Below are 22,788 nucleotides of genomic sequence, written 5' to 3'. Positions count from 1 at the left end.
ACTTATTATGTCTTATAAGGATAAGGAGACCATGGAATAGTTCAGAAAGTAACGAAAGGCAGGAGCTCAACCATTCTCCAAATGCACTGACAGTGAAAACATGAGATTAAGGGCTCCATTAAGGTACAGTGTGAGGGATTCCATTAGAAATGTTCAGTTTCCCAGGAGGCCAGGGTTAACATTATTAAACACTATTTTAAAATGTTAATTTTATCCTTGTAACTGAGGGTTGTCTGAGCTATGACTTTTCCCAGGGAGTGGCTGGTTTGGACTCTTGGAGCGGAGCCAGTGGATAAAACCCTTCCTGGGCCTGCATCTTCTGACGCTGTAGAGTCCCTCCCTTCTGTGCCAGAGCACTGGCCCAGATAGCGTGCGCAGGGGAAGAGAGCGCTGCTATCAGCGGGGCCAGGCGACTTCCAGCCTGCCATGGCCTCTGGGGCACCTGGGGAGCGGTTGCGCGAGGAGGCTAGGTGCCCGGTGTGTCTGGATTTCCTTCAGGATCCGGTCAGCGTGGCCTGTGGCCACAGCTTCTGCCTCAGGTGCATCTCGGAGTTCTGTGAGAAGTCTGACAGCGCGCAGGGCGGCCTCTATGCCTGCCCGCAGTGCCGGGGCCCCTTTGGGCTGGAGAGCTTTCGGCCCAACCGGCAGCTGGCCAGCCTGGTGGACAGCGTGCGGCAGCTGGGGCTCGGCGCGGGGCCGGTGGGAGTGCGCCTGTGTGCGCAGCACTGCGAGGAACTGACCCTCTTCTGCGAAGTGGACCAGGAGGCACTGTGCTGGGTCTGTGACACGACTGCTGAACACAGGAGTCACCACACCATGCCTCTGCAAGAGGCAGCTCGGTGTTACCAGGTGAGAGTCCCTGTGCGCACCCTGCAAAGCACACGTTGAGAGGCCCCCACTGCGAGTCTGCAAATGCGGCCCAGACATCCGAGCGGACTGAGACACAGGTGTTAGTGACAAACCCTAAGGACAAACCCACATGATACTATCCTGATCTGTGCCCTTCCCACATCCTGTCTCTCACAGCCCACATTCAAGTTCAGTCTCCTTGCCTTATAGTAACCCCCTTTTGGGACCTCTATTCAGGAGTTCAAATGCACCCTTATTTTAGACTGTCCCTTTTCCCAGGAAGCCTTCCCTAGCTTTTTAGTTTCATCTTTTTTTTTTTAAAGTTTATTTATTTATTTTGAGAGAGAGAGCAGGGGAGATGGCAGAGAGAAAGGGAGAGAATCCCAAGCAGGCTTAGTGCAGAGCCCCTAGTGGGGCTCAAACCCATAGGCCTTCAGATCATGACCTGAGCCAAGTCAAGAGTTGGATGCTCAGCTGACTGAGCCACCCAGGTGCCCCTTCTCTTGGTTTTATTCTTGCTGATGCTGACATTCTGGTTCCAACAGCAAGACCTCTGGTGTGGAGGGTTGTGTTATCCAATTGGTTCTTGGTTACAGGTGTGTGTCTTTATTTTAAATACTTCTTAATAACTCCCAGTTGTATAATGCCTTGCTTTTTCATAATGCTTCTATGTTGATTAATATTGTCACCAAAACAATGCCGGGGTTTGGACACTTGTTAAGAATAGTGTCTGTGAGTACACAGCTCTGATCACTTGTAAAGTCTGCAGATGCATGTGTACCCTGAAGTAAGAGCCCAGTAGGTAGGCACACAGGCCAGTCTCTCTTCAACACCTATTTGGCAGCTGATGATGTGAGCATCCTCAATGCAGACAGGACTCGTATTGGAGTATTTGGCCCTCAAAGTGGCATCTGTGAAACTCTAACAGAATTTTCCCTACTGATGCTCTTCAAGAGTTCTTTGACATATCCTGATCATGTCTTTTTTTTTTTAATGCTTATTTATTTTTGAGGGAGGAACTGAGAGAAAGAGAGAGAGAGCAGAGGAGGGACAGAGAGAGAGAGGGGACAGAGGATCTGAAACAGCTCCAGGCTCTGTGCTGGAGCCTGGAGGATCTGTGCTGTCAGCTCAGAGCCTTGATGCAGGGCTCAAACTTACAAACAGTGAGATCATGATCTGAGCCGAAGTCGGATGCCTAACTGACTGAGCCAGCCAGGCACCCCATCTGATCATGTTTAAATTCCCAACATCTGGAACAGCTACTACCACAAAGGAGATCAAAGTCATCTTTAATCTACTGACATGTCTAACTGAATACTATCACAATGAAATAATTTGCAAACATTGAATTTCTAAAATAATAATAATGTTATTATTTTAATTTTGTTTTACTTTTTAAATTTTCTTAATGTTTATTTTTGAGAGAGAGACAGACAGAGCATGAGCAGGGGAGGGGCAGAGAGACAGGGAGACAGAGAATCTGAAACAGGCTCCTGGCTCTGAGCTGTCAGCACAGAGCTGACTCAGGGCTCAAACTCAGGAACCTGAGATCTTGACCTGAGCCAAAGTTGAATGATTAACCGATTGACCCATTCAGGTGCCCCTTAACTTTGTTTTAAATTAAGGTTTTGAGACATTTCTTACCTCAACTTCCTTGTTGACACACCTAGAAATATCTCTTAGTTTTTTTTTGTTTGTTTGTTTTTTGTTGTTGTCATCTACAAAATTCAGGTGCCAGCTACTTTCTACCTACACTTTTAAAGCATGTTGTCCCTGCTTTCTTTTTATCCAGAAGTTACCTCAATCTAACTTGATTGCATGTAATATGTCTCAAGAAGTTCCTTATATTTCAGTAGTCCTTAATTAAATGCCAGATAAATATCTTTTAAACTCCTTCACCTGTCAGTCAAGACTTTCTAGGGCCCCAACTTCTGTTTCCACAGTTCTTGTCTTAGCCAACCATGAGGTCCAACAAAACCAGCCTGATCACTGTGGTCCCCAAACAGGCCACATCTTTTTCCCCTCCTTGCTTTTGCTCACAGTTTCTTCTGCCCAAGGGAGCTTTCCTCTAAGTGTCACAGTTCTATTTCTTGCAAACACTAAAACCAATGCCACTTCCCCCATCTTGTCAAACGTTTCCATAAATTCTACTGCTAGTTTATGTAAAGCGCTATGGATAAGATTATAGAAGTTTCTTTTTTTTTTTTTTTTTTTTTTTTTTTTTTAAATTTTTTTTTTTTTTCAACGTTTATTTATTTTTGGGACAGAGAGAGACAGAGTATGAACGGGGGTGGGGCAGAGAGAGAGGGAGACACAGAATCGGAAACAGGCTCCAGACTCTGAGCCATCAGCCCAGAGCCCGACGCGGGGCTCGAACTCACGGACCGCGAGATCGTGACCTGGTGAAGTCGGACGCTTAACCGACTGCGCCACCCAGGCGCCCCAGAAGTTTCTTTTTAAAGTCAATTGTTGTTTAAGACTTATTAAATGGCTTTAGAAAGAGTTTCCCCCCCCCCCATTTTTCCTAAGATTTATTGAATGACTTGGGACAAATTTAAAAATATGCATATTGAGTATCTTTATGGGTGTTCTCTGTAGATAAAATGTATGTGTTTATTTCTAGCAGTGGTTGAAAGGAGATATAGTTTCTGGTTTTTTTTGTTAATTCCTCATAAGATTTATGACATTCTCTATCTTCTTTTCATTTAAGCATTAGTAATTTGCAAGGTTTCAGTTGACCAAATAATAATAAACAATTTTCTTATTATAAATCAATAAATAATTTTAAGAAGTTTAAATATATAGATACAAGGAATAACATCACTTTTGGGGTGCCTGGGTGGCTTAGTCAGTTGAGCATCCAACTTCAGCTCAGGTCATGATCTCACAGTTCATGAGCTCAAGCCCCACATTGGGCTCTCTATTGTCAGTGCGGAGCCTGCTTTGGATTCTTTCTCTCCCTCTCTGTCTGTCCCTCTCCTGCTCACTCTGTCTGTCTCTCTCAAACTAAGTAAATGTTAAATCAGATTATTTAAAAAAAAAAGGTATACACTTTCAACCAAGCACTAATTAAGATGCAAATTTGTCTACTGAACATTTGATGCTAACTAGTTTTTATATATCCATTGCAAGTACTTTTTTCCCCAAAATTAGTGGCATATTATATAAAATACACTTATTTCAATTTATTTTATAATTGTGAATATTTCTTGTCATTCAGTATTTTGCAACACACTATTTTAGTTCCATCATGTTAATATAAAATATATTTTTCTCACTCTCTTATTGTTGACACTTGAAGTTACAATTCTACTATTTTGTTTATTTTATTTCATTTTATTTTATTACTTACTTAATTTATTTATTTTGAAAAGCACTTGTTAGCATTTCAAGCTACCAGTATGCAACCTCCCAACACCCCATCACCACACCCTTAATCTTCTTCTCAGCTCTTCTGCTGAGAAATTTGACCTTCTCCATAACAGACTGTATTGGGACCTTTCTGTTTCCCCAAACTTTGTAGTAGCCGGATCATACCACATCGATGATAGGGGCAGCTCCAGTCTTGTTTTTCACAGCATTTCCCGGTGTCTGCTCACTGACGTGTCCACTGTTTATCAAGGCTAACAGTAGAACAGACACTCTGGTTCCTCTTTAAGTGGTAATGTCTCACTTATACCACCTTTTCCAAAGTAACCTGGGCAATATTTGTGGAGGTTAGTTGATAACTATGGTGATTCATGAGGCCAGCATTACCCTGGCCTCCTGGGTGCTTCTGTGCTTCTCAGTGCAGCCATGGCTGTGGCTCATGTGGCCCCTAAGCTTCAAGATCTTCTGCAATATGGATGGTATGTCCACAGCCCAAAGGAAAGAGAGTCCTACTATTTTAAATTATGCTGCAATGAACATATATTTAGATAAATCTTTAATTATACCTGGCATTAATACTTAAAAATATATTTATATTTTACTTAATCCTTAATGAGGTTAAACATTTTTATGTGCTCACTAAAGCCTGTTTTAATTGATCTTTGTATTTCCTGGTTAACTTAGTTGATTCCAGGTACTGAAATAGGGCATATACAATGGGTTCAGTGTATCTTTCCAAACAGGTAAAGCTCCAGAGGGCCCTGGAAATGGTAAGAAAGAAGATGGAGGAGGCCTTGACTCAGGAGGTCAATGTGGGGAAGAAAACTATCATTTGGAAGGTAAGAGATTCTTCGAACTTCAGGAGGCTTGCTTTTCCGAAAGATCCAAGTTTGGGTCATTAGATTACTGTTCAACCATTTTTCCTGCTCCAGTACTTTTGTTCCATTTATATACTTACTCTTGGGAAACATCTCAGTGTCATCCTGGGTCATCCCATCCTCGCAAATTACATCATGTATGTGTGTTCTTTTTATCTCTATTAATAGTACCCCAATCCAAATTGTAAATAGATAGTTTTACTGATCTTAATCTTACTATAATTTACTGCTCTATTCCTAATACCTAGAAAAGAGTCTCATACTATCATCACTAGTTTAAAATATATGTATTTGTGTGTGTATATGTATATATATATATATATATATATATATATATATGTATATAGGATGAATGGCATAATAAATACTTCGCAGCATTGATAGATATGAAATATAGCTAATAGTGATCATCTTACAGATAGGAAGATAATGTGAACTTTCACCTCTTTTCAGTAATTCATATATATGTCCTTTTTTTTTACAGTTCATCAGTTTTTTCACTTAACTCTTCATACACACACACATGCGTACACACATACCACACACAGTGATGTCAATCTGCAGTGATTTTGCCTTCTAAAGGATATTTAACAATATATGTAGATATTTTTGGTTCTCACAATTTGGCGGGGGGGGAGTGGGCTCGCTACTGGAATTTCATGCGTGAAGGGCAAGCATGCTGCTAAACACCATACAAAGCACAGGACAGCCCATGGAAGCTCATAATTAAAAAAAAATAAATTTAATGTTTATTTATTTTTGAGAGAGAGATACATCGTCAGTGGGGGGGATGGGCAGAGAAAGAGGGAGACACAGAATATGAAGCAGGTGCCAGGCTGTGAGCTGTCAGCACAGAACCTATGCAGGTCTCAAACCCACTAACCTTGAGATCATGACCTGAGCTGAAGTCGGATTCTTAACCGACTGAGCCACTCAGGCGCCCCATTTTTTTTTTTTAATTTTAATGTGAAACTCATAATAAAGAATAGTCTGGTAAGATATCATTAAGGTCAAGATTGAGAAACTATACATAGAAGTTATATGTAAATAATATATAATATATATATAGGATTTATTTTATAGAGTATTTCTATTATTTGTCTGTCTCCAAATAACCCTTATTCTGTGATCATATTCTATAATGTTTCTAATTATATTTTTAAGTTTATTTATTTTGAGAGAGAGAGAGAGAGAGAGAGAGAGAAAGATCAAGCACATGAATGCACACCAGAGTGGGGGAGGGACAGAAAGAGAGGTAGAGAGAGAATCTCAAGCAAGCTCTGTACTGTCAGCATGGTGATGAGCCCAACGTGGGGCTTGAACTCACAAATTGTGAGATCATGACTTGAGCTGAATGAAATCAAGAGTCAAAGGCTTAATGAACTGAGCCATTAGGTGTTCCTATATTTTTCTAATTCTTTCCTTACTCTTTTCTTAAAATTTTTGTTTTATACACTCTCCTCAGACAGATATTTCCATAAGGACCATTTAGGCTACATTTTTCTTCTGTGTTGAGTCTTATCTTTTTCTATTGCTATGCAATATGTAGTTAATGTATGTAGTTACATGTAGTTAAATACTTAATGATAATTTTTGTTCTTTTTGGGCTAATAATCCAAGTCTCTCTCCCTCCCTCTCTCTCTGCTCTGCTCCCCAACTTGTGCTCTCTGTCTCTAACATAATAATGATAATTAAAAAAATAAAATAAAAAGTGATAGCTTATGCCCTTTAATCAAACCAAGGCATTATAATGTTTAGCAATGAGCCTGGGAATCCAAAATGAGAGACTGTGGGAGGTTAACTTGCCACCTATACTCAGTTTAAAGCTAGTTTTCCACATATCAGTATGAAGAGAATAAAATTTATGTCTCTGTGTATAATAATGCTGCATCAAAGTATATTCCTTAGGTCTATTTAAAAAATGTAGATGTGAGATTTGGGTGGAAATCAGTATTAATTTCCTGAAGTCAACTCTGCGGTAAATGGCCTGACAATCATTTATTTACTCTTGGGCTATACAGAGAATGTTAGCCTTAGGTTTCACAATTACGATATTACTAAGTAATATTCACATCTCTAATCTCTAAGACTCTTTTTCACATTTACAAATCTAGGTCTCTGTAAGCTCTTTTCATTTCATAAGTTATTTCCACCCTGTTCTCATTCTAGTGAATATTTTTTTTTAAATCAGGCTCTTTTTTGTTTAAGTTTATTTATTTATTTTGAGAGAGAGTGCAAGTGGGGGGGGCAGAGAGAGAAGGAGACAGGGAATCCCAAGCAGGCTCTGCACTGTCGGCACAGAGCCAGACATAGGGCCTGAGCCCGCCAACTTTGAGATCATGACCTGAGCTGATCCCAGTGCTTAAGGAACTGAGCCACCCAGATGTCCCTCTAGTGTAATAATCTATAATGTATTTTATGTATAGTATAATAATGTATTTTAACTTCATTATGCAACTATTCCTTGCTAGTCATTCTGCTCAGCAGTTTAATAGATATGCAATTTTAATTCCCATACCATACACCTGTTTCCCCATATTTTATTTATGTTTTATTTTATCTTAGAGAGAAGGCACAATCAGGGGAGAGGGACAGAGGGAGAGACAGAGAATCTTTTTCTTTTTTTTAATTTTTTTAACATTTACTCATTTTTGAGTGACAAAGACAGAGTATGAGTGGGGGGAGTGGCAGAGAGGGGGGAGACACAGAATCTGAAGCAGGCCCCAGGTTCTGAGCTGTCAGCACAGAGCCTGACGTGGGGCTCCACTTCATGAACCGTGAGATCATGACCTGAGCCGAAGTTGGACGCTTAACAGACTGAGCCACCCAAGTGCCCAGAGAGAGAGAGAGAGAGAATCCTAAGCAGGCCTCATGCTCAGCAAGCTCGATCACATCACCCTGGGATCATGACCTGAGACAATATTAAGAGTTAGAGGTTCAACTGAATGAGCCATGCAGGTACCTCTCTCCATATTTTATTTTATTATTTTTTTAAATAAAGTTTATTTATTTATTTTGAGAGAGACAGAGTGAGTGGGGGAGGGGAAGAGAGAGAATTGCAAGTAGGCTTCATGCTGTCAGCGCAGAGCACAAAGGGCTTGAACTCATGAAGTACAAGATCCTGACCTGAGCCGAAATCAAGTGTGGGATGCTCAACCAATTCAGCCACCCAGGTGCCTCTCCCCATATTTAAAATGTGGCTCCAAAACTTGCCTATAAAAGTGCCTTGCACCCAACTCCATGGCAAAATGGGAACCCAAATCCAACTGTCTTCTCAAACTCTAGTGGTCTCTGGTTCCTGCATGTTGTTAAAATGCAGCCCATTCATTCACAGACATTGCCTCCAGCCTCACTGTCCCATACCTGCATGGGGAAGCCAGACGCTGTGCCCCCACTGCTGATGCTCTGATCCCCTGTGTCACTCCAGGAAAAAGTGGAGATGCAGAGGCAGCGCTTCAGGCTGGAGTTTGAGAAGTATCGTGGCTTCCTGGCCCATGAGGAGCAGCTCCAGCTGCGGAGGATGGAGGAGGAGGAGCGAGCCACCCTGCAGAGACTGCGGCACAGCAAGAACCTTCTGGGGCAGCAAAGCAAGGCTCTGAAGGAGCTGGCTGAGGAGCTGGAGGAGAGGTTCCAACGCCCAGCTCTGGGGCTGCTGGAGGTAAGCCTGGGCGCCTCCGGCACAGGGAGGCTCAAGTGCCAGACCACAGGGACAAATAGCCGCTTTCAGAGACAAGTCACATAGTCATTCATGCTTTTTAGCAAAAGGACACCCTAGAATGTATGTGTGAGGCACCTTAATTCGAAGTCCTAGCATCAGAATGAGAAGGGACCCTACACAATTCTATAAAATAGTTCATAGTAGAGAGAAAAGTTTAAGTATTTTTTAAAAAGTAAAATTAATTTGGTATCTTACCTATAAGGTTAACCAGAAAATGGACAATCTATGCTATGTTTCCTGCAAAACACTTCTTTTTAAATTTTTTAACATTTACTTTTTTTTTTTTTTTTTTTTTGAGAGAGAGAGAGAGAGAGCGAGAGAACAGGGGAGGGGCAGAAAGAGAGGGAGACACAGAATCTGTAGCAGGCTCCAGGCTCTGAGCTGTCAGCGCAGACCCCAATGCCAGGCTCAAACTCATGAACCTTGAGATCATGATCTGAGCCTAAGTCAGACATTTAACTGTGAGCCACCCAGGGGCTTCATGAAAAACACTTCTTAAAACTTCATAGTCAATCTGTCAATGATGATATGCTATATTTCAGTGATGGCCAATTCCAAAAGTCTTGGGTAATCCATTTCAGTGTCAGAGCTGAAAATATGAATGATGGTTTAACTTGTTCAGCTTGAAGTTTTCCTGTTAAATCTTATGGCAAACACTAATTTCCTTGTCCATATTGCATGCCTATTCCAGGCAAAGTGAAGAGGGATTCAGTGGGTTTCGTGCAGTTTCCTTATAATCAGTAAGGATTATACAGCAGAGACACAAATAACAAGAAAAAATATTTGTTCTTAACCCTCCAGGAGGTCATCAAAATCCCAAGTGAACTGAGAAAGTCATTGTTGTTAATGTACGCATATTATCATGATAGAATCTACTGCAGTCAAAGATTTCTGGGCATATTTCATTCTGTCTCATCCCCAGTGACTCATCAGGATATTCTGAACTAAGTAATTCATATCATCCCTTAGCCACTGACCCACAGATTCCACCTTGTCTGAGTTAGTTCCAGACACTGAAAGTACCATGAAATAAATATTCATATTAACTATCTATATAATGTTTACAAGTACAATGAATAAACAGCACTGGTTACATAGGTCATTGAATGAATGAACTTACAATGCGTTTTTATTTATTTTGTCTAATTTAATTCATTTTGTCTTCAATATATCTGTATCTACACAAAATTTATTATTATTATTACTATTATTATTATTATTACTATTACTATGCTCATTTCCTTGTGAGCACACTAAGTATGAGAAAGGAATTAATTTTCTGAATTTCAGACAGTAAATATACACAGAAAGTTTAACATTTTCCTTTTTTCTAATTGTTATATATATTTTTAATGTTTATTCATTTTTGTGTGAGAGACAGAGTGTGAGCATGGGAGGGGCAGAGAGATAGAGGGAGACAGAATCCAAAGCAGGCTCTAGGCTATGAGCTGTCAGCACAGAGCTCGATGCAGGCTCAAAAACACAAGCTTTCAGATCATGACCTGAGTTGAAGTCAGATTCCCAACCGACTGAGCCACTCAGGTGCCCTTAATATTTTCAATAATAATATTCATCATCTTATCTTACTATATCTCAAAACACACCATTACTTTTTTTTTTTACATTTATTTATTTTTGAAAGAGAGACAGCACAAGTTGGGGAGGGGTACAGAGAGGGAGACAGAATCTGAAGCAGGCTCCACGTTCTGAGCTGTCAGCACAGAGCCAGACGAGGGGCTTGAATTCACCAACCATGAAATCATGACTTGAGCTGAAGTTGGAAATTTAACCAACTGAGCTACCCAGGAACCCCACAAAACACACAATTTAAAACTAGCATTTATTAGCACCGAAAGTTGTTAAAATGATTTATAGTACAAATCTTAGGGAGAATATATTCTAAAATTATTTATGTTGATTGTTATATCCACCTTTGCCTTTCTTCCTCAGTACCAGTAAGCAGCATTTTACCCTCCCACCCCCCAAAGCCTGCCAGTCCCATAAAAAATAATTATTTCCCTGCGTTTATGCCTTCTGAAAATTATCTACCACGCGGGTATTTTTTAGAGGGAAAAGGAAAATTTAAGGCAGGTGATTTATTTAAATAATCTCCTTTGAGATAAACTGTTGCTATTAATTAATGACTTTCTTTTTTATCCAGTTAGTAAACCTACTTCCATATGAGTTCGTAGCTATGGTAGGTTGGTTCAACGAATGAGGAATTTGGGGTTTTCTTACAGAGACATTGAGAGTAATATTTTTTTGTCTATACCTTTCATCATCCCTCAAATGAATTCTGGAGACATTTATGGTCTATTTTTACCTTCATTTCATCCACATTAGTTACCAGAATGTATTTCTCTATTAAAATATCCAAATGTCAGAATTATCAATTCAAAAAATAATTAAGTTGGTTGATATCATAGGAGTTAACCTAAACTTTGTGTAGTCTGATTCTATTCAAATAGAGGCAAACTGATTCTATTATGTTAAAATTCATGAGAAAAGTCAACAGCCAAGTTTTGGATTTGGTTAAGAGAGATTGATGTCTCCTCTATTTTCATCTTCATAGTTAATTATTTCTGATCATTCCTAAAGAGATGTTCATAGTTTGTTTCCAATCTGTCAAAAGCAGTTCAGAGGGCTGACTCACACCTGCTTGTATTTCTCTTTTACTTTCAGGGTGTGAGAGAAGCATTGAGCAGGTATGTTTACTTTCTGAATCAGGGAATGGGTTTGGAGATGACAAGGAAGGTGGTTGATAAGTCCTACTGAGAATTATTGGTTCTGTGTCCTTCTCAGAAGTAAGGATGTCACACAGCTGGAACTGGAGAACATCCCCATGGAGCTGAAGACAATGTGTCACATCCCTGGGATGAGGGAAATGTTGAGAAAGTTCCAAGGTAGGCTGCGTCTTTGAGCTTGGAGCCCAGGGTTTGGCTGTTTTTGTAATGTGTTACTGCAGAAGTCAGTCTGCAGAAACAAACAGAACCCAAAGTATACTGACTAAAATCAGTAAAGGGCTATTTTTAAATCATGTCATTGGCTTCTTTCTGGATTGTGGAGGCTTTTGTTTCACCTCATCTCCCTCTGGGAGCCATGCAGATAGAGCCCAACCTCCTTTCTGTTGCTGGTAGCTTTGGGAAAGGGCACGGTTATGGTGATTTGGGCACTGCTCCTAAAGGCAATCACACTACAGTGGAACACTGGCTTCCCTAAATATTTTATTAAGTAAAGTGAGTCACATGGCCATGCCAAGTTATAAGGGTGGGTGGGAGAGAACACTTTGTTCAGAAGAAAGAAAACTGGGATATGTGTATAATTATAAAAAATATGAGAGGTACTAACACACATTTTAGCTACATTTAGTTAGAACAATATAGACTTGAAAGTGTGGTTCTTAGTTTATTAACTGTGATTTGAGTAAAATTAGTTCCAATGAATATTCATTTCCCTGTTTATAAAATGCTGAAAAATGTATTATTGTTTGGAAGACTAAATGAATGATATTTGAAAGCAGAAAAATAACCAATATAAAAGCCTTAAGGTACATCAAATAAGAGATTTGATTTTTAAAATTTTTTTTTAACGTTTATTTATTTTTGAGACAGAGAGAGACAGAGAATGAATGGGGGAGGGTCAGAGAGAAGGAGACACAGAATCTGAAACAGGCTCGAGGCTCTGAGTTGTCAGCACAGAGCCCGATGTGGGGCTGGAACTCATGGACCGCAAGATCATGACCTGAGCTGCAGTCCAACGCTCAACTGATTGAGCCACCCAGGCGCCCCGGGATTTGATTTATTATCTGTCGCTTGAGGAGGATCCAATGATATTCAATCAATTACTTTTGTGTACGAATAACTGTGGTGACATAAATTTGTCTATTAGATTTGATTATTCTGTTCTTTAAAACAATATAGATTCAATATTTGTATTTATTTTTTATTTTGTGTTTTTTTAATGCTTATTTTTATTTTTGAGAGAGAGAGAGAGAGCATGAACAGGGGAAGTGCAGAGAGGCAGGGAAACACAGAATCTGAAACAGGCTCCAGGCTCTGAGCTGTCAGCACAGAGCCTGATGCAGGGCTCGAACTCACAAATTATGAGATCATGACCTGAGTCAAAGCCGAACACTCAATTGACTGAGCCACCCAGGTACCACTGTATTTATTTTTTTTAAATTCACGTTATATGCAGCAATGAAAACAAACAGTGGCTAAATATTGGTTTCACTACTTACAGGGAGACAGCTTTGACCCATATTGAGAAAACCCATGTTACCAGTCCTGCTCCTGCTTAATGATGGGAAAATTAATATATACCAACTGCATGAATTGTTACAATTTATTAAACTCTCATAATCAGTGTCATAATATTCCCATTTCTTTTACTGAATTAAATAATTAATGAATCAATTCAATAAAATGAATTTATGCCAGTCACTACTCTAAGTATTGAAATATATTATTGAACAATAACAAAAAATCCTACAAATCCATAACTTTGTGTTGTAAATATTTACTTAAATTATGCAAAATACACAGAATGTTAGAAGATTATACAGAATATAAGGTAAGGGTAGCCAGAAGTTCGTGGGGTAGGGCATCTAAACTTGAATTTGACAATAAAGGAGGGCCCCTTCAGTGATAACTCAGCAGATATCTAATCTGAAAGAAAACATTCCAGGCAATAGAAACAATGAGTGCCCATGCCTGAGATAGAAATATAGAAGATGTGTTTCAGGAACTATGAGGTCTCTGTAGCTGGGGAAGAATTAACAAGGGGAGAGTCAGAGAGGCCAAGACAAGACCAATTAGCACAGGGTGGTATGGGCAGGTCACTGTGAGCAGGAAGCTTTACCTTTGAGTAAACAGGAAATCAGTAAAAAACTGTGAATGGAGGAATAGCATGATTATATTAATGTTTTGATATTAATCACTCTGTATTTCATCAACATAGTTTTATTTTTAATATCATAATAACAAATACTATTCCAATGACCACTTCTAGCGATCTTGTGTTGAAACCCAAACCTGAGTTGGTCACATAAATAAAACATCATCTCTGCTAATGCATTTACCCACTCTGTATGCTTCACTGAGAATAAATTCAAAGGGGCAAGGCTTTGTGTGGGAAAAGCAATTAGGAGCCTTTGCAATAATTCCATTAGAGATGATTGTGGATTGGATCAGAGTGGTACTGTTGGAGGTGCTGAGGTGTGTACAGAATCTTGGCATATTTTGAAGGTAGAGCTGGCAAGATCTGCTTTTGGATTAGATGTGAGTTGTCAGAGAAAGAGAAAAGTCCGAAATGACCCAAAGATTTAAATCTCTAGAGCTGGTGTAAGGAAGTTGCCATTTACATTGATGGTTAAAGGGCAGGTGAGGCAGAAGGAGGGGAGTTGGGTTTTGAGCATATCAATCTTGTGATGAGTATTAAATCTCAAAAGTTTGATGTCAGGTAGGCAAATGATTTTGCAAATATGGAGTTTCAGGAGAAAGGTCTAAGGTAGAGATATGCATTTGGAGTCAGTAAGCATATTAATGGAATTAAATTAAATCAATGAGCCAACCAGCCCAAGAACTATTGTGTGCTGAGACAGAAAGAAGAGGTCCAGGTCCTGAGACCACTGGTTTCTCCAATGGCAGTGATGGAGAAGAGGAGAAAACAGGAAAGGGGATCAAGAAAAAGTGAGGAGAAAAGAGGGAAGGAAAGCGTGATGATGGCTGTCTTTGGGAAAGAGAAAGGAGGTTTTTCAGAACAAGGGTATTCTCAACAGCATTAATGCTACAGAGAAGTAATTTAAGGTGAACTCATCAGTGTGGAGGTCACTGAGGAGATGGACACGGACAGTTTGATTACAGTGTTGTTATATCGTGATGAGCAATTGAATCTAACAGAGAAGGGTTGGGGAAGGAATTGGAGACAGACCATATTAGAAACCATGTCACAGATTTATTTTCTTATAAATGGAGCAAGGAAGTGTGGTGGCTGGGAAATAATGTGTAAAGACATAACATACATCAAATACACCTAGCACAATTCCATGGAAAACCATGTCTCAGTCTGTTATTTATGACTTCTAGAATATGGAGAGACCACATAAGCTCTGATTCTGAGTCTCCTCAGCTGTAATGTGGGGATGATAATGGCCACTCTGTGGGTGGGTAAATGCATTAGCAGAGATGAGGTATTATTTATGTGACCAACTCAGGTTTGGGTTTCAACACAAGATCGCTAGAAGTGGTCATTGGAATAGTATTTGTTATTATGATATTAAAAATAAAACTATGTTGATGAAATTTATTATTTTGAATATTTATAAGACAAGACACTGAATATTTTACATCCTTCCTTCTTCACTGAGATTTCACACATGCACAAGTAAAACTTCACATCAATCTGACTGGGACTTCACAGCATCAATATTGGTTTTCTATTGGTGTATAACAAACTACCACAGACTTAACTGCTTAAAACCTCACATGCTTATTAGCTCATAATTATACAGATCAGACATCCATGTGGGATCAGCTAATTTTTCTCCTTATGGTTTCACAAGATCAACATTAAAGTGTTGGCCAAGCTGGTCTTCTCTGAAGAGTCTGGGGAAGAATCCACTCCCAAGTTTATTCAGTTTATAGACATAATGTAGTCCTGACAGTTGTAGGGCTGAGATCCCCATTTTAAGAATTCGTGTGATTATATTAGATCCACTCAGATAATCTTCCTCTTTTCAAATAACATAACATAATCCTGAGAGTAGCACCAGGGTATGAAGGTCATGGAGCTCATCTTAGAATTCTGCCTACCACAGTAACATAACTTTGAAAGTAGTGGATTTCAAATTAATGAAATTTCCCTATGGATTTTGAGAAAAAAAAAATAAATGTGGAAGATCTTCCTAAGAACACCCAAGTGCTCTGAATTTAGATGAAAGGAATCTAAATGGTCATGCACATGGTTTGTCATATTATCAATGGTTATGTTTTTATTGAGGCAATAATGAGTTCTGAATCATGTAGAGGTAACTGAGGAATACACAAGTGAGTGATGAAGAAAATAGTCAGCCACCTGCAAGGTAAAATATTTATTTCACTTTCTCTAGGAGTTAATAGAGAGAGAGAGAGAAATGGGGAGTATTATGGACTATTATCCATAATATTGTGGCTTCCTAAGTTTTTACCTGTCTTTTCTGACGTTTCATATGTCCCACAAAATTCTTCCCACAGTTGATGTCAAGCTGGACCCTGTCACAGCGCATCCTAGCCTCCTCTTGACTGCTGATCTGCGCAGTGTGCAGGACGGAGAGCTGTGGAGGGATCTCCCCAACAACCCGGAGCGATTTGATACATGGCCCTGTGTCCTGGGTTTGCAGAACTTCTCCTCAGGAAGGCATTACTGGGAGGTCATGGTAGGAGAAAGAGCAGAGTGGGGTGTAGGTGTCTGTCGAGAGACGGTGCTGAGAAAGGGGGAGACCACACCCTCTCCTGAGAACGGAGTCTGGGCCATGTGGCTGCTGAAAGGAAATGAGTACATGGTCCTTGCCTCCCCATCTGTACCTCTCCTCCACCTGGAACGGCCTCACTGCATTGGGATTTTTTTGGACTATGAAGCAGGTGAAATCTCCTTTTACAATGTAACAAATGGGTCTTACATCTACACATTCAACCAACTGTTCTCTGGTGTTCTCCGACCTTACTTTTTCATCTGTGACACGATTCCTCTTACCTTGCCACCTATGACAGATGTGGAGTCAGAAAATTGGGCATCCAGGGGTCATCTTTACTCTGCTTCTAATGTTGGACATGATCATTCCTAAAATTCTGTTCCTGAGAATTTTATGCCTAGCAAGTTTTCCTGGAGTGGAATCGGGAGGATGCAAATATGCTAAGCCCCAAAATGTCCCCATTTAGATCAGCACTTTAATCCTTATTGCTATAGACATTTTTCCATGAGGACAAAACAGAAAATATGAAATATTTGCATCTGGAGGAGGATTATAGAGCATAATAATTTTAGAAATGCAGCAATCTCCTCAAGTCTTTCCAGGTGGTGCTACAGATTTTCTTGATAAGGCTTTCTTCAAGTGAATGGACCTGGTGTTAAACAAAGATTTCTATACATTCATTATAATTTCACATTCATTTTTATATCCTTTTGTTCCAAGTCTTCGATATATTGAGAATAAGAAATGTCATTTTTTTTTGAAATGGCAATTCCTAAATTCGTGGAGAACAGTCCAATACAGCATCAGATCTATAATTCTGTTTCTCCCTCTCCTTATTTCCCTTCTCTTCTCTCATTCTTTCTGTGTGTTTGTCTCCGTCTCTAACTTCTTCTCTTTCTTGCTCTTGACTTTTTTTTTCTCTCTACCTCTTCTTGTTTAGCCTTCCATTTTTTTCTAGATTAACAAATTCAGGACCATTTCTTTTTATTCAATTTTCCTATGACTACATTCATTTACTCTTTGAATCCTCTTTGTACTGAGACTAATTTCTGAGGATTCTGGAATCCATTTCTTTCATTCTGATATAACTGATTACCACACCATACCCCTCTGAGACTGCCATTTTTCCCTTTATCTTTGGAGACATGTTTTAGAGTAGGAATTTCTCAGAATTCTGATGCAACTAGTTCTTTGACTTAGCCATTTACTAGTTTAAGACCTCAACACCTTTCTCTTTAGGTCTCAGCTACTTAATATGGTTCCTATATGTGGAAAAATGATATGGATCTTAGAATTCTATGGCAAATATTTAAGAGCATGATTGATATGATTGGTTTTAATTAAACTTTCTACTTAAATACAATATAAAGATGATGATGACAATTATGATGATGATCTGCTAATAATATTTGACTTATCTTTAAAATATACTCTCTACTTTCCTAACAAAATTCTTAAGTCATTGAAGGCTAACTTTGCTGTTATATTTCTCTGTATCTGTCTAATAAAAAATTGTGAGGCAAATGCTAAAATTCAAATCTTTAAGTGCCAAACAATTACTAATGAATGGCAAATTTAGTTAACAGTATTTTGATAATAATCTGCCAACATTTTAATCTTCCACTTTAATTCTACCTTGAATTTTAAAGTATTTTTCTCTTCCAGAGAGATCTCTTTGACTAAAATCTTTCACTTACTTTCCAATAACATTATTAACATAGTTTTCTTTCTGCAATTTTTCAATATTTTTCTTTCCAGATGTTTTTCTTACATTTGGAGGACTATCATGAAGTATAATAATTTTAGAAATGGTATGATCTCATAAACTATTACCAAATGACTCTATGAACTTTATCGATGAATCCTTGCATTAAAAAAGATTTATATACATTCATGTTTGGTATATTTATATTTGATCATAAGCAAACAACTCCTCTCTCCATCTCTCCTTTCCAAATGGGGGTATTAATGTATTCTTATCTCCATCTTGGTGACACTTTATAGACCATGAATGCCCTAGGCCTCTTCCATGCATGGTTTGAGTAGAGAAGAGGCTCATGCCTTGGGTTTCAGCTCATGTTTCCCCATCATCAGGGATTAAACAGGAGCTGGCGACTTACTGTAACACCTGAGTGTTGATGTTACTGTAAGGCCAGGATCCATGACAGGAGTCAATGCAGAGAAAATACACTCAGAGCAGTAGAGACCCTTCCACATAGACATCAGGAGAAACAGACTCACTTTTCTGAGATCTCACCTCCTTGGGGGTTCCAACACCCATTCTCTTATGCTTAATGGGTAGAAGCACAACACCACATAGGGTGTGAACAGAGAATAACTAGTTCCTATGAGAAAGCAAACATCCTGGTTTCCACTGTTTCCCTCTAATGCTGTCATCTTACTTTGCATCTTACTATGATTTATTTCAATCATTAAGCCAACTTAAGTGTGCCTTCATCCCTTGTTTCCTAAACTTTGCAAGGTTTTGTGCATCTTCCTAAAGGTTTCTTCTGTTCTTTATGGAATTCTGGTTCACTAACAGCAAACTTCTTTAAATCCTATTTAAAGATTTTTCCTATTCTCCTGAAACATACAGGAATGTGAGAGTGTGCATGTACGCATGCATGCACACACACACACACAGACTTCTCCATTTCAGTGGAAAGCAACACCATCCTTTCAGTTGCTCAAGCCAAGAATCTGGTTGACTTCTCTCTTGATTTCTTTGGCCCTCATCCAAACCATCAGCAAACCCTTGGTTCTACCTTCAGAACATATACAAAGCTTAGCCAGTCCTAACCACTCTGCTGCTATAACTAGTCTGAACTTCCATCCTCTTCCACTGAGTTGCTACATTCGGTTCCTAACATTAGCTGTACTCCAGCCCTTTGTGCATCCATTATGGATGCTGCAGCTGGGTTATCCTTCAGCTCCCAAGACAGTACTTTGCAATGACTTTCCATTCAACTTAGATAATCTTTACAGCAAACTTCAAACCCTGGAGTATCTGAACACCAGCTCCTTACCTGATTCTGATTTTGTGTCCCTCCACATGCTTCTGTTTTTATCTTCCTCCCTCTATCCTGGCACCTAGGCTGGGTTTACATCAGACAAGGCACTTCCCACCATGGGTCTTTCTCCCAGATGAGCCCTCTACCTGTGGTTCCATTTTCCCACATATCTCCTTTACTCATCCCATTTTTTTTTCATTAATCCTGCTCAAATCCAACTTCTCAGTTCAACTAAACTGTTTGAATCACCTTGGAGTCCACCCAGAACCCACTCTCCCAGTCCCCTTTACCAGGCCCAATGGAGCCTTTTTTTCCAATATTGTACTTAATAATTTCTAAATGTATTCTATTATATTGTTATCTTATTTATTGTGTTTATTTTTGTTTGTTTGTTTTGCCTTTTATTGGTAGAACGTAAGCACTCTGAAGGGAGGGATATCGGTCTATTGATAACAGTATTTCCAACATATCTCAAGCACCTCAAATACTGGTTTGTACATGGTTATCACTCAATTCATATTTGTTGAATAATAAATGATTGACTTTCAGGGGAAGCATTAAATCATAGATCTAAAAGTGTTTTCTGAAATGTAACATATTATACTATTATAATTATTATTTTATTATTATTACTATTATTTATAAGTACACAATCACTGTCCAGTAAAGTTTAATGTCAAGTGCTAAATGAGTAGAATCCATTTTTAGGTATACAGAAAATTTGAAAAGAAGGATCAATTTGTGAAGGTAATAAATTCTAGGAACATGATGACTTGCCATTCCCAGGTATGGTCCTATTGAGCCTCCTGTAGCTTTGATTCCCTATGACAATATGCCAACACTTTTGAATTATGCATTACCTCATATGCACTCCGTATGCCACCTTTCATACCCACTAAAGATATGAAAATTATATGGACTAAAACCTTTTTTTAAATTGAATCTTTCATGCTTTATGAGACCCTTTTGATCTGAGGTTCACAGAAGAGCCAACTCCAACAGCTAAAGGGTGTCTTGGGTCTCCTCTCCTCCCCATCACTTCTTACCATCATGCATGTCTCTGTTATTATACATCGGACTTTTTGTCTGGCCCAGGTCACTTTAAGGAATGACTAAAATCATAAAGAATGATTCAAAAGTCAACTGCAAACTTTAGATTCTAGTTTTTCTGAAGCTATAGCTCTCAGAGTTAGGTTTACAGTTTAACAAGACTGCATAATCTATTCAAATAACTAATTTGATAATTTTCCTACTCCACCCCCTCAATCAGGTGACTGGTTTGTCAAGTGAGTTAACCAAATAAGCTAATGATTCTAACATGTTAAGAAGGTCCTGAATGAAGAAAAAAGGGAGGAGAGAGATATATGGGGCTGGTTGGACATAGGAAGTGAAATAGCTGCATTAGGAGTTAGAAAGAACTTAGCAAATTTAGAGTTGTAATTTCAACTCTTAGTGTCCCAAAGGGCACAGAAATTGGGAACACTGGGATTTATTAAACCTGTCTGCTCTTCAAGCATGGACCCCTCCATTCATATTTTCTGTGCGCTACTAGGTCCCTCTGTGGAATTGTTCAACAGGGAAGAGGGAACAATGGAGGTGGTCTGAATATGTATCCCATACACATTCTAGAAACCTACAAGTTATATTGATTCATTTATATGAAATATCCTCTTTGTGCCCTGACTCCGTAACCATATGTACTCAAAAGTACCCAAATAATCCTTTTGATAAATTCTCTAACTAGTTGATTCAAACTCGTCTGATTTTTCTCTGATATTTCTTGGCTGATTGCATGGATTCAATTTCTATTTATCTATTTACATTAGTATTATTAAAAAAAATCCAACCTCATGATGTCATATTTGCCTCAATAAGGGCATTAAAAACATGGTCATGTATCCACAATCTAATAAAGTTAGAATTTCATAATAACTGCTCAAATTACCTCTAGTTTTTTTTTTTTCTGAAACTATAAGGTATAAGTTAATATATGCTGACATCTTCCTTTCAGATCTAAAAATAAATAAGTAAATAAATGAATTAAACAAAATAGTTCACCCTATTAGCTCCTTAAATTAATAATAAAATGTATATTAGTTAATGCATTTATGACATTTTTCACTAAGACAAAGAGTTCTTTGTCATCATATATAAAATTTTTGGTAAAAAAAAAAAGGGTCAAAATTCTTTTGCTAAGGAGGAAAAAAGGAAAAAAAAAAGCATGATCTTATTCCATGTAGTATGGAACTGATTAGTCCTCAATTGTTTTTCAGGCACATAAAAATTCTTAGTAACAGGGGACCAAATGGCCCATCAGGATTTATGTTTATAAAACAACAATGGATTGAGGCTTTAGTTTTACTTACATGAAGTAATAAATCTTTTTTTATACAAGGGACAAATTATCATGGTACTCATTTTTTGTCTGGACCTTATGGGAGATTGAACACAATGTGATAGATATCTACAGCACACCTCAGTGTATGTACTAATGACCCCTGTGGGCTCAGAAGTTTTCCCAGAGCTTAACGCTGTTGATGAATCAAGACCACCATTATAATACCTCCCCAGTCTTTCCTCAGGAGAGCTACATCATACTATCATTGCCCTCAGCATAAATATTGTGGTCAATTGCATTTAAAGAGGAATGAGCCAAGCCAAGGAGAGGTGCTTTCATTTCCTCCACATCTGCAATTACACCTGGCTAGAACACCCATGTGAACTCAGTAGTCATGGAGAGGGCATTGTAAAATCCCATGGAGGTCCTCCACCTAGATCTGTACATTCTGACTTCTGACTTTTAGTGGAACCTGGTGCACACAAATAAAGATGGTGAGTAGATTTCTGGATTTAGGGACTCAACTCATAAATCTACAGTTATCTTTTGGTTTGTTAAAAAAAAAAAAGCTGTATGATATGAATCAAAGGAACACAAAAATATAAAATGAGGAGTATCCTCCTTGCTCTTGGAAAGTTTATGGATTATGACAGACAGACGAAGAGAAAAGCTACACATAAGCACATACATCACAACTCATGTTATTTAGCTATAATAGAGCAATAATCTACCAATACAAAATCATTTTAAAAGATAAACAAGTAAAAGTGCGAAAGAGACAAAATATGAAGAAACACAATATACAAATTCCCTTTTTTTTTTTTTAATGTTAGAATTGGTGTCAAGGAAGATAGATTTCTCAGGCAGACATGAGAAAATGAGATCTGAGATGGGAGTTTCATTTTGGGGGAGAAAAAAAAAGACATTGAAAAGGGTGTTCTCAGCTTCCAGGAGGGAGATGGGGAAACGTCATCCCTTGCTTGGGAAGATATAAGCCTGAACCATTACTGCATCAAAACATCAATCCTAGTCCCTATCATCTGCCATTGCAACCACTTTTTGTGAGCTTAAAACTCTTTATATGGATACCTGGATGGCTCAGTCGGTTAAGATTCCGACTTTGGCTCAGGTCATGGTTTCACCTTTCTTGAGTTCCAGCCCCACATTGGGCTCTG

At 38.7% G+C, this 22,788-nt stretch overlaps 1 protein-coding gene and 1 pseudogene across 1 annotated transcript; one reads left to right on the top strand and one right to left on the bottom strand.

Moving 5' to 3' along the window:
* Positions 1-344: 344 nt before the first annotated feature.
* TRIM58 (tripartite motif containing 58) lies at positions 345-21,207 on the top strand. The gene is made up of 6 exons (XM_025920200.2): positions 345-849; positions 4,962-5,057; positions 8,524-8,754; positions 11,497-11,519; positions 11,617-11,717; positions 16,047-21,207. Exons 1-6 carry the CDS (start codon positions 427-429, stop codon positions 16,634-16,636), a joined length of 1,464 nt encoding a protein of 487 aa, XP_025775985.1. The 5' UTR covers positions 345-426; the 3' UTR covers positions 16,637-21,207.
* LOC147584578 (large ribosomal subunit protein uL15 pseudogene) lies at positions 4,128-4,791 on the bottom strand (annotated as a pseudogene).
* Positions 21,208-22,788: the final 1,581 nt, after the last annotated feature.

The sequence above is a fragment of the Puma concolor genome, chromosome A1 (assembly GCF_028749965.1).
Source record: "Puma concolor isolate L17-30 chromosome A1, mPumCon1.1.hap2, whole genome shotgun sequence".
NCBI classification, from domain to species: Eukaryota; Metazoa; Chordata; class Mammalia; order Carnivora; family Felidae; genus Puma; species Puma concolor.
This window is presented reverse-complemented; position numbering and strand designations above follow the sequence as displayed.